The sequence below is a fragment of the Poecilia mexicana genome, unplaced genomic scaffold, assembly GCF_051168715.1.
Source record: "Poecilia mexicana isolate PSO_F unplaced genomic scaffold, ASM5116871v1 scaffold_2, whole genome shotgun sequence".
NCBI classification, from domain to species: Eukaryota; Metazoa; Chordata; class Actinopteri; order Cyprinodontiformes; family Poeciliidae; genus Poecilia; species Poecilia mexicana.
Genome location: NW_028263371.1, coordinates 8,152,791 through 8,169,884, shown reverse-complemented (window position 1 = coordinate 8,169,884; position 17,094 = coordinate 8,152,791). Strand labels below are relative to the sequence as shown.

The 17,094-nt window shown below is 41.9% G+C and overlaps 1 protein-coding gene across 1 annotated transcript; it reads left to right on the top strand.

Moving 5' to 3' along the window:
* The first annotated feature begins 899 nt into the window (after positions 1-899).
* Positions 900-15,224, top strand: srla (sarcalumenin a). Its single transcript, XM_014994113.2, has 8 exons — positions 900-1,077; positions 6,363-7,169; positions 9,770-9,862; positions 10,535-10,630; positions 11,224-11,340; positions 11,427-11,660; positions 11,796-12,145; positions 12,860-15,224. Exons 1-8 carry the CDS (start codon positions 993-995, stop codon positions 13,358-13,360), a joined length of 2,283 nt encoding a protein of 760 aa, XP_014849599.2. The 5' UTR covers positions 900-992; the 3' UTR covers positions 13,361-15,224.
* Positions 15,225-17,094: the final 1,870 nt, after the last annotated feature.

Genomic DNA, 17,094 nt, shown 5'->3' with positions numbered 1-17,094 from the left:
TACCTGAAAAATGACCAAATCCAGGTTCCTTCGTTTGGATTCGTTTCTAGCTAGCGACGTTTAAAACAAAACGTAACGAGCCAGATCACCTCGCTCGGTGAAAACATTGTTCCTCATTGGTAAATTATGAATTACACGCGATTTCGTTTGTAACGCAAAGCTGGGGCATATTTTATTGGCACCATGCATCCCCACATGCCAGGTCCAGTTTATTTAAATAGCAGATGTCATGCTCAAAGCAACACAATGTGTTTTCCATCAAAAATAAAAGTGCAGCTGCAAAGGAAAATTGTTCCCAACATCAAAAGGGTGATAAACTTTGGAAATGTACAATGGCAAAAAAACAAAAACAAAAAAAAAATGAGATCTAGAAAGTGGAATTTGTGAAAAAGCTCAATATGTTTGTCACTTAAGAGTGAAATATACATGGAATTATATATTTGAAGCCTTTATTTCTTGGCTTACAGATAACCAGGATGCTCATAGAAAACTTAGTGGAACAAATATTTTGGTAGGAAATTCTGCACCAGCAACATGAATATTTCTGCTCCTGGGTGGATTACAAAGCAAAATCAATTCAAGAATTTGGGGAAGAAGCATCACAAAGTCTGGACTGAGGGTGGGTTGAGTGCATCAAGAGCCACACACACACACACACACACACACACCGCACTTTTCAGAATCCTGACAGTTTTGTTTGCAGACGCACTGGCTTATTGATCTTATGTGATTTTCTAATTTTATGAGACATTAAATTTGAGGGGTTTTTTCACTATCTTTACCCCATAACCATCCATCCATCGTGTACATCAGTACATCTACCTTGGCCGTTTTAGATTTGGGCCACAGACTCACTAAAGCGTTCGGCCCGCCTCTTCCTGCTCCGCTCCTATCAGCACTCCCCGGGCAGCTGTTCTGACACTCAATGCGACCCCACCTCCAACGGCGTGCCCTCTGACCTTCAGCCGCAGCGGTATATATATCCGGGGGGGATGATCTGCAGTCCTCTGGCAGCCAAAATGAAGCTTCTGGCGACTGCGTGCCGCTTGCTGTGTCTCCTGGCTCTGTCGGCTGCAGGTACGGAGGCCGGATGAATGAAATAACCAGATTTAGACACAAATGAACGTTTAGTTTTCGTTTGTAACGCTCTTGAACAACAACAACAACAAAAAGGGACTGATTCAAATGAAATGTCCACTTGATGTGTATACGCATGTCACCGTTTTTGGTAAACTTCCTAACAGCTTTGGTAGAATTTGCTGCTTTAAATCTGAATGAACCAAATCATTTTTTTTTTTTACACTGGACGCTCAGCGCGGACCTCCTGTGAATCTGTCGGTCTTCCTGCTTCTGGTTTGGACGAGCTTGAACTGAATGTGTTGTTTTAGATGTGGCTGGTGGTTTTGCTCCGTCTTGTGCTGTTTTGGGGTCTTTATCGACTCTCCCTTAATGTCGAAGCTTCTCGTCCGTCCTTGATGCCGATTCGTTTTGACCCCCGCTGACCAGGTGTCGGGATATTGTCAGACAAAGTCGTCATCAGATACGGTTGTTGGGCTGATGATGATCTCTTCCAACCTCTCGGGAATGCACAGACATCGCGTACCCAAATGCGAAGATTGCTCCTGTGACGTCTTCGTCAGAACAAGACAAACTTAAAGCCATTTACTTTGACTGAAATTCCACAGCTACACTCTGAAAGAAATTAAAATTAAAATAAATAAATAAAAGAAAAGTTCCTGGCAGAAGATTACCAGGACATTTTCCGCTAATTGTATGGATATTTCAGTTCCAACGCATGGAGTTTCGCCGTAATTTAACAGTTTCTCATGGTAAATTTACTCACTTTTCTGAAATGTTCTGGGGGGGGGGGTTTACATTCACAAACATTTGTGTCGTTTGAAAGTGTAAATTTTCTGTGTTATTACAGCACATCACCTGGCATATTCACAAACATTTGTATTATTTAAAATATGACATTTTTCATATTTTTATATTACTACATCTTGTATATTCCCAAAAACTTCAAGTCTGCTTTACATATGGAATATATTGTAGTCATCCTGTAAAATATACTGTATTATCACATACTAAATTTGTTAAATACACTTAATTTTGAGACAAACATTAAACTCTGGATGCAATCATTGCCGAGTCAAACACCTCAGCGGGGCTTCGCCTGCTGCTCCGCCTGCCGAGCCGCTAATCCGTCATGCACTCACACACAATCAGACTCTGTTTCCCTGTGGCTGCTATGTTTAATTGCTGCCATATGCCGACTTTATGACATCTTGATGTATTTATTGTTCCTGGAGGAGACCCGGAGCCGAACGCGGCCGGAGCTCCTGCAGGAGCCGCAGCGCGGCCTCATGACAATCGCAGAGAGAGGGCGACGGGCGTCACGCTTCCTGAAAATAGAAGTGGAATTATCCCTCCTTCTTTGCGCCCTCTGACTCATTGTGGGACTATTTCTGGGCGTCCAGCACCCAGGGCACCTGTCCCGCTCCGTCCCCACAGGCCTGCGCTCTGCCCAGGCTCCAGCGTCAGGCTGCTGCCGGGGAGCTTTTCTGGCCGCCGATCTGCACCACAGCAACACGTTGCCCGTTAACTGCTCTTGAAGTGAGGATAACCCGCAAGCAGAGGACTTGAAGGTTTAACGTCTCGCGCTGCAGACTGAGAGTGTCGGACATCTTTTTGCAAATTGACTCCAGGTCCAGTCAGATCTGTTAACGTCATATTTCAACTCTTGCCACAAATCCATGCTTGGATTTAGGCCACCTTTTTTTTATATATAAAAATATGTATTTTGACCAGATTTAGTAGCTAAATATCTCAAGTCGATTAGTTGGTGTCTGTAAATAAGCAACGCTGCTGAAGATTCTCATTTAGATTTTGGAGGACAATCGAGTAACTCCCATCCTGTCTGCTTTAACTTTGAACGTACCATAAAGTAATAATGAAAAGTTGACATTAATACTACAGAATAAACTATTTATCTTATTTTCTGTCAGAGATTAAATTACGTTTATCAAGAATGGTAGCAAACAAATCTTTGGACTGAAAATGTTTCTAAGCGTTCCAAAAAAATTTGTTTGTGGATTACTCAAGAAAGATGCAGTCTGTGTTTATGCTGTCATAAACAACGCTTTGTTATTTTATATTTACAAAAATGCAGAAAAAATGTGATAAAGTCTTGTTACAGATGCTCCAAACGTTAAAGTAGTTACCAGGTATTCTCCAATTAATTAGTCAATTATTTAAAATGGATCTGAATGTTTTAATTCAAACTGGGTAAAGTGTTTTGCAAAAGTATTCTCATACTTTGAACATCTCCACATCGAGTCAAGTCACAACAGCAAACGCCTTTTTAAAGGTTTCCTTTGATAAACTAACAAATGTGGATCTGTACTTTGACTTGGCCACTCTAAAACACAAGTATGGCTTGATTCACACCATTTTACTGTGTCCCAAAGATAAAACCTTATGCAAATCTTGGGTTTTTGCGTCTTCTAACAGGTTTTCTTCCAGGATTGCCCTTCATTTAGATCTCTAACCACTCTTCATTTGCCAGCAATATCAGACAGATATAATAATCGCTGACAACGACGAGTTAGTCGACAATTGTAAAACCTTGTAGCTTTCTGTTCTTTGGCTGGTGTTGGAACGCAAGCGATGCCACTGCACCCGTCTGGACTGTATCCAAACCTCCCACATGACTCAGGCAGATCAGAGTCGAAGCTGTACAGACATGGATCAGATTACTCTTCTTCCTCTCTTGAGTCATTCAATTATAGACACCTGCGGTACACTTAAGTCTGCTCAAGATGGGTATTATAAGACCTTGGCATTGACTGCCGAGAGAGATTTCTACTCCATTACCGAGCCGCTCTTGATATTTTTACACAAATGTACTAGAATCTGTTTAAGTGGCTCCGATCAATCGTCCTTAAAGGTTTTCTGAAGGTCTATAATAAATCCAAAACAAGTCATGTTTGAATGTCTAAAGAGGCTTAAAAAGTGAAAGATGAAGAGATATCTAAAGATGTCCACAGACGTCTAAATGTGGTATGAACGTAGTTGAGTTTGGTCAAATTACAACATCTGCAACGTTTGGCTAAAAAAATGTCCACTTTCAATTTTCTTCTCTGACAAACCTTTGAAAGCCATTAAAAAAGATGTCAAGAGTTTTCATTCTTTGAGTTCAAGAGGCTTTTTATGGCTGACTGATAATAAACAGAGGGATGCAGTTGCCAGCACTGGTCAGAGCAAAAAGGTCTTTGGTATGAATCCGAGCTTTGAATGTTTTCAGGAAAGTGAGTCATCCAGAAGGTAACATGAAGAAATGAGGGATGGCTTAATACTTTGATGTAATACTAAGGATTATTTCTAAAGGATGGATAGTGTATCTTGGTAAAACAAAATAATTGAATAGAAGCTTCACATTTTTCTGCACTGAATGTGTTAAACTTACAGATTGTTTGCAAAAACACTCACAATCGCGGCCATTCGAGGTTGGACCTTCCTTGTCCGTATGTAACAATTAAACATGGTGTAAAACTGGACTTTTCCTGTCTATAGGTTTCAACCAAATTTGGCCCAAACAAAGATGTTCAAAGCCAGACTTGGTTGGCCTCTTTGATCAATCCCAACCTTTGAGCCTCATCTGGACGTCAACAGATTTCTTTTGGCTTTGCACTTTTATCATGTTTCGTAGCCTGGAGGCAAAATCTTCCTTTCTATCCGTTTCCTATGAGCTTGGGGGACTCCTCGAACTCTGAAAATTTACCTTTTTGTTTCTCACAGATATTTATTTAAATAACAATATGACACAATGTGGCCCCTTAACTGTGTTTTGGACTCAATTTTATTTTAACTTTTGGCAAAGTCTGCATAACAACACCTCATGACATAACAACATTACCGCAGTATTGTGGGGGGTTTTTTCAGTTGCTGTTGAAGCTGACTACCCCACAGGGAGGTGGTAAGCCAAAAACTTAGAGCCCCAAGAGGTGACAACAACATGATGGGAACACAGTGGACATTTCTTAAGTTAGTGTGGGGGACAGTGCTGGACGCAAGGAACATATTGTTCTAATAATGACCTCTGACATCTAGATGAGCATTTTGCTCCTCTATAAAAGCTGAAATTATACAATTTCTTAACGGCATCAAATTAACCTGATTCTATGGACTTTTAAAAGTTGGACACTTAATAGAAAACAGTTTGCCAACAAGGCTCTTGATGAAATCTGATATTTTTTTAGTTTGTGGCACACAAAATGCTAGAGACTCTTTTATTTATCAGTACACAATTTCGCACATCCGTTGTTGGCGACAAAAGATCAGACGGTTTGAATACTAATGGTATGGTAAGCGTAGGCTTGGCTGGCAATCTCTTAGACTAAGTTGAGTCTTTAAGTACGAAAATCACAAACAGCAAGAAAATGAAGTTTAATCACCGGAGGTCTACCCGAGTCAAAAATCAAAACAAATATTTTCAACAGGATCTTCTTAATTCGTGACAAAATGCTTAACAAAACATCTGATGTCTTTGACAGCTGCCAAAACCTTTTAATCCTCCTCCCTCGCAGTGAATCCATCTTGTAACATGAACTGCAGGCATTCCTTTAAGTGTCTCACATCACACTCTGTACCACAGGCAGTTAAATTTAAATGCAGGTCACAAACCTTTGCTCTTTGTCCATCGTGACAGTCAAGGATATCCAGCATGCCTCAATGTATTGGGATGCCAAAAGAGTCCCCTGCTGTTAGGTATGATTTTATAGAAGTCATGGTAACTGTGTTTGATCTATAAAAGCATGGTAACAAAGTTTAAGTGTAAGAGCAGCACTAAGTGCAGAGAAAGTGATAGTTTAAAGAAAAACATTTTAGTGTAAAGGCTGTTCTGTAAAACCTCTGCAGATGGTCCAGAATACCTCAGTGTGTCTGGTCTTCAATAAGCTGCTCTTTGGTCCTCTGCATCCTTTTCAACTTCCTGTTGCCATGACTACGCCTCATAGCAATTGCTGCAAAGTTACAAGATGAGAACAAAAAAAAACCCTTCTGGCTGCACAGCATCCAAAACTAGAAAAAAACAACAACAACAAAAAACAAGCAGAAGTCTAGAAAAAGAACAAATCAGAAATAACAGAGCCACTCCAAAATGCTGCTACAATGAGCGGCGCAATTCTGGAGCCGTAAACAACTCTGGAAATGGATGTATATGCAGCTCAAGTCTCTCGGGGGCAAAGTTAAGACTGGTGGCGAGCAGGAAAGGAGATTCATTATTATTATTATTATTATTATTACAGCATCCCTGTGAGCTCATGTTTGATGTTCTTTAACACCTTCATTTCTCCTGACAGAGTCCTCCATCCACGAGGAGGAGCGTCAAATGCGTCTTCAGCTCCAGCAGCCAGACGGAGACCTCTTCCCCTGCGGATGTGACACAACTGATGCCAGCCAGACCTCGTCCAATGACACCCCGGCTCCAGAGAGAGCCGTGTGCCACCCCTGCAAGCCCCTGTCGAGTGATGAAGACGAGCTGGTGGCCGCGTTGGAGCAAGAGCTAGAGGAAGTACATCCAACTGAGGACGATTCTTCTGTCGAGGAAGTTGCAAGTGAAGAAAGGAGCCTGGAGGAGATTGCAGAGGAGTGTGAAGAGGCGACATCTGGTGCTCAAAGCAAGGAAAAGGAAGTAGCTGAAGAGGTCATTGTTGCTGAGCCAGAAGAGAAGACACCTGAGGAAGAGGAGCTGGAAGCACTAGGAGAATCGTCTCAAGTAGAGGAAGAAGACGTGAGTCAGGACACTGCAGCTGATGCAGATGAAGGTGCAGAGGAGGATGAAATGGTGCCTGAACCAGAGGAAAGACCCCCAGATTTGACAGAAGACCCCAGACTGGAGTCACAGGAGCTACCGGAGGATCGAGTGAAAGAGCCGGAAGTGACAGAAGCAGAGCAAGAAGTCACTTTAGAGCCGGAGCTGATTACCGAGTCTGACCCAGAACCAGAAATCACCCATCAGGCTAACCAGGAACCTTCTCTGGAAGGCACTGAGGACGATGCAGTGGAGGAAACTACAGAGGACACACCGGAGTCTGAACAGGGTTCTGACCAGGAGGTGAAACCAGAGGAGGTGCCTGCAGAGGAGCCAGCACAGCTTCAAGCTAACGGTACAAAAAGTTGTCGAAATTCACAATTAATGTTTTATTAACGTAGACCAGGGGTCCCCAAACTTTTTCCTGTGAGGGCCACATAACTTTTCCTTTCTCTGGTTGGGGGCCGGAGTCAGTTTGTAACAGAAAAAGTGTGATGATTGCAGGAGTGCCTAAATGTAAAAATATATTGTTTTCTAGAAAGCACAATCACATAACATTCTCTGGGTTCTTCACAGAAAAAAATCCAGTAAGGATTATAGTCTGTATTTTCCAAACTATGAGCCACACCGGACTATAAACCACAACCCCAAAGTTTTTTTTTGTTTTTTTTAATAAACCAGTAAACATGCACATATAAGCCGCAGATATCTCTGCCGCTCCAGGTTTTCCACAACTATGCAGCAGCAGCAGAGGGGGGCGGACACCCAAAATTTGAGTCATATCAATTGAATATCACATTTATTAGGGTTGAAAAAGGAAAAAGTTGCCAAGTTTAGATTTAACAGAACTGATTACGGTAGTTTACGAACGGTAACTGTAACAGTAAAAGTGCTGATCCTTCGTGTCTGCTACTAGCATGTGCTAAATCAGTGGTCCCCAACCTTTTTATTACCGCGGACCGGTCAAGACTTGGAAATTTTGTTGCGGCCCGGGGATGGGAGGGGCCGGGGGGCGGGTGAACAGTCAGATAAGACTTCTGCATGTTGGCGTTCCCACTAAATCCTGAATATGCCCTATTTTGGTTGTCTTGGCCCTTTTATCGCAGCCTGTGGGGTTTTCCCTGACTGGGAATAAGAGTACAACCTGCTGAATGTGACAGGTAGCCAATCAGAAAGCGCGGTGACGTCAGAACAGAGGGGAATCCCAAACAGCTGACATATCGCGCAACTGAGAGTCAGATGGATATCAGAGATGATATGTGGAAATGTTTATTATTATATGTAAAGGTCATTATTATGTCTATTCAGTTAAAAATGTTAATGGAAAAACACGAATCGGTTCGTGTTGCTCCTGCCTTGGAGACACGAACCAATCGAACCTGTTGTACTTTTATCAGCTCTGTGGTCACAGCGGTTTGGAGAATCGGCCGACAATTCTTAAATCTTGCCGCCTAAACCAGACTTAAGACTCACAAGCTCTACTCATCTCCTCTCGACCACTGCCCAAACGCTCTGACTCTGGTCGTTATGGTAACGTTTATATATCCCTTCAAAATAACAGAAGCGCCACAGAAACGAACATTTTACTTACGTGAAAATTTTAACTCACGATAATGAGTAATGGGAGCCCTGAGCTTGTTTCTCTGCAACGAGACATCTGGGAGTGATGAGAGACAATAACACCCGAGCTGTGTTGCTTGAGCACAGCGTCTCTATGTGGCAATCTTGTTCGCCGCATGTTACACAGAGCGGCTTGTAATGTGGGAGTCCGGGATAAATCCATCCTCCTGTCTCTTCTCTGGGCCTTTTCCCCTTTGCAAAGAAACTTTCCAAAGACATCTGATGTGTTTCTTACTCATTTTGCTGCATGTGGGCTTAATGTTGGCGCGCAAGAAACCGAGACTTCCAATGATTCACTTCCTGGTAAAGAGCCCCCTGGTGGTTGAAGAAAAAAATCACATATAAACGGCTTATAGTCCGGAAAATACAGTAAATGAAAAAAAAAAAACCTGAATGCTTTCTGGTATTCTTCAGGGGGCCGGACCAAATGTGGAGGCGGGCCGAATCCGGCACGCGCGCCGTAGTTTGGGGACCCTTGACGAAGACTGTTGGACTTGGGAGGGAAAACATTACTGGGTCTTCAGTTTTTCAGTCCCCTTCAGTAACAGCTGATGACCTTGGACACTTTGACAGCTACTTTTTGTACAGTCAGAGATGAGCCAAGAGCATCACGCCTTCATAGAAATGGGATTGCCTATGCTTCGTTGCATGCACATTGTTAGATATTATTGTGACGATTGAATATATTTGTCTCTTCCTCTGTTCTTAAGTTAATTATGTGTTTGCTTTGTTTTATTTATGCCACCCGGAGTGAGGGAGGGTGTTGAATTTTTTAAAATAATAATACAAAAAAATACATATTGTCTTAATTAAGCTCTTCTTTAAATTAAAAACAATAAAGTTATTTAAATCTGGAAAAAAAAATAGTCAGGCCCAAATGAAACTTTTTGGCATGCGTTCAAATCATCATATGCAGTGGAAACACACCCTGAACACACCACCTGAAAAATGTAAATGGTGCTGACAGAATCATGTTGTGGGGAAGCTTTTTTTTTTTTTTTAGCAGGAGGAAATACCGAAATACAAGGCAATCGTGGAAGAAAACCAGATAGGGGTTACAAAACATTGGAAACTGGAGCTAAAACAATACAATGTGTGGTTGTTTACACAGGAACAAAACCTTGTTTTAACTATGAGGCTAGTACTTCTACTCAGATTACTCACATCACTTCTGTTTTTATCAACTTCTGCAGATTTTTGCTGATTTTGTTCTCAAATCTCGTAGATCAGTGTCGACAGCTGTCTGGTAGCGAAGCACCGCTTGTTTCGGTCACATTTAGATTGGCTCTCTGTCATCCGCCTGCCGACTCACCGCATGTTCATTCACTCTCACAGAGGATGAGGCCATTGGGTCGGGCCTGAGAGACCGCTCCCACATTGAGGAGATGCTGCGACTGGCGACGGCTGAACCATCAGCAGAGTTCTCTGGTAAGGAGCAAAATATCGGCCCGATCGTACTGATGAGAAGTCTTTACAAGGTACACGAGTTCCCTAAAATACAACGGAATATTAGGGCCAAAATTACAAGAATAAAGTCATAATGTTGGGCCTAATGCTCCACCATACCTGAAAGCTGATGGGAAAGACACATTGCCTCTATCCATCATCACCACCGGCTACGTCTGTTGGACCTCTGCTGTGGAAACGAAGCTGTGACTTGAACTACAACAGCATCTGAATGTTTACACCTACGTTGTCAATGCAAAAAGGAAACCAGATGTGCTCGCAAGAAAAATAACTGTGCCTGAGAAAGGGTTGTTTTTTTTTGCGTCGCCGTGCTGCAGCCATTCTGATGATTGCTTCATGATGTCTGGGCCAAAGTGTGTGCGCATGATGTACCATGTGAGTGCGTGTGTACAAATGAGGGCGATTAATCAGACCAAATGTGATGCTGTCCTGATCATGAAAGCCTCTACAGTTTGTTGAATCAGAGCGGTTCCTGTTAGGAAAGTTATGAGCTACAACAGGGCAGGCCTTTTATTGCCTCCGATCTGTACAGTAAATTTTATAGGGTCTTTTCATCATCCACAGCGGAAGCAGGTTTTGGCATTAGCTGTTATGGGTCTGTCTCTCTCTCTCTCTCTGCTTTTCTCTGTTTAGGCGCCATAAAGAGACTGTTAAACATCTACCATAAGTCCATCAAGCCAATGGAACAAGTCTTTAAGTACAACGAGCTCAGGCAACATGAAGTTACAGGTAGGTGCTGCTGGCCCTTCCTCTGGAGAACAATGGCGAGACCAAAAGTGGCGTAAGCTAACTTTTACCAGTCAGATCAATCTGCAGGAGCAGTGCCTTGCAAAAGTGTTCATTACAAAACTAGATGATTTATTTTATATCTTATTTGAGAGAAAACACAAAAGTAAAGCATAGTTTTGTTTTTTGGGGTTTTTTTTAAGGAAAAAGACACATGGTTTTAATCTAATTTTTCCTTTTTTTCAGCATCATTCTGTGGAGATGCTTTTCTTTAGGACAGGGAAGCTGACTGGAGTTAATAGAACAATGGAGGAAGTTTATAATGTTCATAATGTGTGGTACCATGTATCACACACTAATGAAAGCTCTTGTATCAGTGTTGATACGGGGACTTTACTTAGTGTGTCGTTCTATTTTAGCGTTTTTCTCCTTTTTGGTCCAGCACTGAATCCTGCTGAGTTTTGGATGCAACTTTCAAGGGGTGTACATAAAATTCACTAAATGCTTTAATGGAAATTACCGGCAGGTGGTTTAGGCATGTTCCAGAACAAGTACCTGTTAACCAATAACTTCTACGCTTGGACTGCATCTTGTAGCGGGTGAGATTACCTCAAAGCCAATGGTTCTGTTTCTCGGACCGTGGAGCGTTGGAAAGTCCTCGATGATCAACTACCTTTTGGGTCTCCATGGCACTCCCCAGGAACTTTACACAGGTTAGCACAAATAAAACCTGACAGTTTCTGATTTTGGTGCATGCTCCAGGGGGGAAAAAATCCCTTTCTTTTCATCCGTGCACCAGGTGCTGAGCCCACCACATCTGAGTACACTGTCATCATGCACGGGGAGAGGTTTCGTACCATAGAGGGCATCGTGATGGCAGCAGACAGTTCACGGCCCTTCTCTCCGCTGGAGAAGTTCGGTCAGGGCTTCCTGGAGCGACTGGTCGGCATTGAGATGCCCCACAAGTTACTGGAGAGGGTCACCTTTGTTGACACACCAGGCATCATTGAAAACCGCAAGCAGCAGGAAAGAGGTGAGGATCAGTCCAAAAATCTGTCCTCCATAGAAAGTTGGATAGAGGAGAGGTATTGTTCGAAGAAAGCCATCAAACTTTTAGTCTTTTCCATAGAAATTGCACAGCCGAAGCTAACCTAGCTCACCTTCACAGGTTACCCGTACAACGATGTGTGCCAGTGGTTCATCGACAGAGCCGACCTCATCTTCCTGGTGTTCGACCCCACCAAGCTGGATGTGGGGGGCGAGCTGGAGATTCTCTTCCGCCAGATGAAGGGCCGCGAATCCCAGATTCGCCTCATCCTCAACAAGGCCGACAGCCTCTCTACGCAGGACCTGATGAGGGTCTACGGGGCCCTGTTCTGGAGCATGGCGCCGCTCGTCAATGTCACAGAGCCGCCTCGCGTGTATGTCAGCTCCTTCTGGCCGCAGGACTACGCTCCAGACACCAGCCGAGAGCTCTTCATGAAGGAGGAAATCTCCCTGCTGGAGGATCTCAACCAGGTTAAGCTCACAGCTTTCTGTTCAGTAACCTCGAGGTGATTCTGTGGTTCGCTGCTGAGGGTCTGCGGGGAGTTTCTCAAGGCTCCGTCTTTGGGCCGCTGCTGTTAAATATCTAGAATGAAAACCAGAAGTTTTCAAAATGACACATGGCTTTTTTTTTTTTTTCTTTTTTCTCGCTGTCTCAAGTTAAGACAGACCAAGCTCTTTTGTTTGTTTGTTTTAGGTGAGTTAGAATTACCAAAATTATTTATATTTGCTTAAACAATGAGAGAAAGCCCAGATGACGAGGTCGTGGCTTTGGAAGCTTCTGATAGGTTAATTGTGTTTGTTTGTATCTTTTAATGTATTTCTGAGATTATATAAAAAAGGCTTAAGTGATTAAATGAAAAATCTGTGAAATGTACCAATTTATTTATTTTTTTATCAGAATAATTGATTACCAAAATAGTTAGTTGTTGCCCTAATGGGCAGGTGTTTTTCAGTAGCAACATAAAACTTTAACAGTGTCAGTGTTTGGGTCCAGGTGGAATGATGATATTTATTCTTTCGTTCAGTTTCCATACCCGTTTAATCCTTGCAGGGTAGCATTAGGGCTAGTTGTCAGCGCCTACACCCTGGACAGACCACCAATCAAAGCTGTATTCTCCTACGAGTTCTTGTTTCTTGCCTTTGCTTTCTTATTCATGTTCCTTAAACTTGCCTCTGTCCGTGCAGGTGGTTGAGAATCAGATAGAAAACAAAATCGCATTCATCCGCCAGCACGCCATCCGTGTACGCATCCATGCTCTGCTGGTGGACCGCTACCTTCAGACCTACTACGACAAGCTGGGCTGGTTCGGAGACCCCTACGAGGTTTTCCAAGACGTGGTGAACGACCCCGATAAGTATTACATCTTCAAGTCCATTCTGGCCAAGAGCAACGTCAGCAAGTTCGACCTGCCCGACAAGGAGGCTTACCAGGACTTCTTTGGGGTCAACCCCATTTCCAACTTCAAGCAACTCTCTCAGCACTGCAGCTGGACTGACGGATGCCTGCTGGAGAAGATCGAGAAGGCCATCTCGCACGAGCTTCCGGCTCTGCTCAGCAGCGTCACCAAGAGCTCAGGGGCACCCGACCCGGCAAAGGCTGCCCCAGCAAACCCGCCGCCTCTCCCCGGTACATGCGAGGGTCCAGAGTGTGAGGAGAAACCCAAAAACCGCTGGAGGAAGCAGTGAGATGGAAGGGAAGAGGACAGGAGGCAGCCAAGGGAGAGATGAGGCAGAGGGCAGCCAGAGAGTTTCCTGAAATAATGTCCAATGGTGTGGATTCCAGGAATAGCTCCAGGAAGACTGGAAATGGGCAGAAAACCAGATATTGAATGGACTTCAGGATATTTTGTGTTACTACTTAAATGGAAAGAACATTTGCGGTACATGTTCTGTTAGTTGCATTTGAAAGCAGAGGAAAACAATACAGGGTCCTCTACATTTATTGGGACCCTTTATCAAGATATGTAAAAACCCCTAAGTTAATTATGTTTTACTCTATCATACATTTATACAGTTCATTTTATTTACCTTAACTTTAAATTTAAATGCAAGTGGGGAAACAAAAAATCTGTTCGTTTTTCACCAGATCATTGGTGCCACACTTATTTGTGCCCCTACTTCTCTTATAATATTTTACAAGTTTTAAACATACAGACCATATTTTAGACCATTCCTCTTCGCACAAACTCAGTAGGTCATCCAGTCTTAAGTTCTCTACTCTTCGGCTCCCCCACCTGGGCAACTATGGGATTTACATCTCAGGAAGTGAGAAGGAAGGTTGATTTAGTTACTCGTGAGCCGTTTCTGCATCCATTCAGCCAAATTTCTCTGCTCATTTTTCACTTGAACAACCCTATGACGATCCAGTTTCAGTCTTCCGGTCAGAGATCCACTGATTTTCATTCAAAATCTTTCGGCGTCTAACACAGTTCACAATGCCATGCACTCTAACTACATTTCCAGACTATTTAGGAGCGATACAAACCCATCGCGCATCACAGAACCTCCACCATGCCTAACAGTGGAGAATAAGGTGCTTTTCTAAGAATTAATTATTTTTCACATCAGACCCAACTCTTTGTTGCACTCACCAAAGCAGCTAGTTAAAGTCCCAGTACAGTTTGCCAAACGGCCTTTACATATATGATTGTTAGGACAGAAAAGGCTTTTTCCTGGCATGCTTCCCAAACAGCTGGTTGGCATTTAGATAGCATCTAACAACAGTCGTCCAGGGCCAATGGGTGAATTACCTCCTCAACGCTTCACTAACATTTTATTATAGGAAGTTTAGGGAATCCTGATTGGTGTGGCACCAGTGATTTAATTTATTTTATCTTAATTGAAGGTTTTTCATACAAACCTTCAAACAACCTTTTACCAGAGGTGCCAAGAACTGCTATATTTTGATATTGCTGGAGTAGAATTTTATTTGTTTGGCATTTAGCAAATTCCTCTCTGCAACAGTTTTAATTTTCAAACTTTATTGAACATCTAGAGCATAAATACACTTCCGGGTTTATGTTTTAGAGAAATTATTTTTCAGTTTCTTGTTGATGTCCCTCGTTCTTTTATTCGTTTTAATCAGAGGAGTCATCGGGAAGCGACCACACTGCTCCTGGGATTGAAAAGGAAAGCTGACCTTGAAATGTTTTATACTTTCAGATCTGAACCGCTGTAATTCAGACAAACAGCAGAGTTATGTGACAACTTGTTCTAATAAAATAAGAAGGGTTCTCACTCTGTTTCCACTGTAACTTCCCTCTGAACTATGTTTTGTTCTAATACATAAACTTTACTTTTTTTCTCAACATGTCCTGAGAAGGTTAGGATAACTGAAAGAAATAAATGTGCTACAATTTCCTAGCTGTATTTTTCCTCTCAAAACTTTGAGCTGTTGTTTATTTTCACCTCAGTTCTGCAGCGCACCATATTGGCATTTTCCATTAAAATGCACTCTGTCGGCACTCTGTTGGGTCCTTAATCAGTATTTACTCTAATATTGTCCTTGTTTTGTGTGACTCATTGCCAGTAAACAACCAGGATACAAAAACAGCAGCAGCACCGTTTCCTTTGTGAAATCCCTTTGACTGAAGCCTAATGTTCTGGTATCGAAACTGAACCAAACCTGAACTTCTCCTGCTGTTCTTCCGGAGAAATCCACTTAAATGGCAGAAATCCCAGACAGAGCAGTGAAGATAAATCAGGATTGAGTGGAATTGCTCAGGAAGGCATTGGCTAAGCTAGGGTTTGGCATAGGTCAATTGTGAAGAATAGAGGGCCAAGTTTCAGTGTTTGGGGACGTTTTGCTGACACACCACCGAACCAGTTCTCCATAACGGAGTCCATCATGGATTCTACCGTGGTGTCAGAGGGTGTTTGAGGAAAATGTGTCATCAGCTGTAAAACCATTTAAGCTGGAGCAGAACTGGACCCTGCAACAAAGAATGATCCAAGCATACCAGTAAATCCATCTTAGCCTGGCTGAACGTTATTAAAATGGAAAGTCAGTCCCGGAATGATTCAAGATCAGTTGTTGATCTCACTGAGATAATAATGTGAGGTGACTCAATCTAGAGCGAAAAAAAAAAAAAAGAAATCCTTCAAACATCAAAAAGCTGAAAGTGAGGAGCGGACAGATGTGAAAGACAAAAAGATGGCAGCAAGAAGTGTTTCGAGAAGAGAAAACATTTCCACCGATCAGGTTAACGCTCTTAGGGGGTAAGATATACTAACTTTTTTTTCTTACCAACAAATCTAGACATCTAGTAAAATGTTATTTTCAGGAGTGTGTTTTTTTTTAGAGATAAAATAAAAAATAATAAAAAAGGGTTTGGCATTAATGTGTGAATATGTCTTAATAAAGAACAAATAATTGTTTTCACAGGACTGTAACTGTGTAACAGCAGAATGCTAATATATTCCTATTATTGAGGTAATAAAAAGGCTGATTCCTTATAGCCGTCGGTCATTTTCTGCTGCAGTGACTAATAATTGACACCAGATGGCGCTTCGGTTCAATGCGTCGACTCAAACGATTTTCAAAGGTAGAGAATGAAAATAAGTTTGGGATTGCCTTGCCAAGCAAACAGGAAGTAAAATCTCGAAATAAATAACATATTATGCAGAGGGGGGAAAAAGATAAAAGTAGCATGTAGCTGTTTATGCAAATGAACAAAATTTGCACTGGATTTACACATTCTTACGTCCCCATTCTGTTCTGAACATATTTGATGAGCTGGTTATGATCTCTGGATCACTGCAGTTTAGTGAGTCAAAGTTTAATTTTCTCTGAAGATAAATCTGCATGAGCTGAAACTGATTCAAGCTTTAGAAAAGCTAGCAGAATTGTCGATTTTATGCTACATATTTTTAGCCAATTTTCTTTTCTTTTTTTGTATAAATCAGTTTTCATTTTGAAATTCTTTTTTTTTTTTGTCAAAAAAAGCTACATTTCATTGATCGAGACTGATTTGCCACAGCAGTAAAAGAGTCAAACATCCAAGGTGGTGAGTACATTTCATGGGAACTTCATTTCTTCTTTTTGATGCATTATTATGAGCCAAAATATAAAATGTGTCAAACTCGAGGCCCGTGGGCCAAAACCCACCCGCTATAGCTTTTTATGTGGCCCTCTATCTAGACTAAACATTAAGTGTCCTTAAATATTATGTTTTCAGTCAAATTGATGCAATTTTTATCTGTTTACTATCAAATTATATCAATCAGTCCCTCCAGTTTCTTTAGAAATATTATGAAAATTCACACAAAATCAACAAATCCGCGTTCTTTGTTGCGCTAATAATTGAAAGTTTATTGCAGATTTTTCTAAAAACAAAAAAAAAATAGTCAAAACCTTCTTACTTGTACTAAACATCCTCCTCAGTCTTAATTGATACCAGATTATAGTCCACTATCCATAC

What these genes read in the sequence shown, in the direction of transcription:
- srla (XM_014994113.2), top strand. Translation starts at nt 993, where the DNA reads ATGATCTGCAGTCCTCTGGCAGCCAAAATGAAGCTTCTGGCGACTGCG. An exon ending in CCTGGCTCTGTCGGCTGCAG is followed by an intron (nt 1,078 to 6,362) that starts GTACGGAGGCCG and finishes TTCTCCTGACAG; the next exon opens with AGTCCTCCATCCACGAGGAG. An exon ending in TCCCCAGGAACTTTACACAG is followed by an intron (nt 11,341 to 11,426) that starts GTTAGCACAAAT and finishes TCCGTGCACCAG; the next exon opens with GTGCTGAGCCCACCACATCT.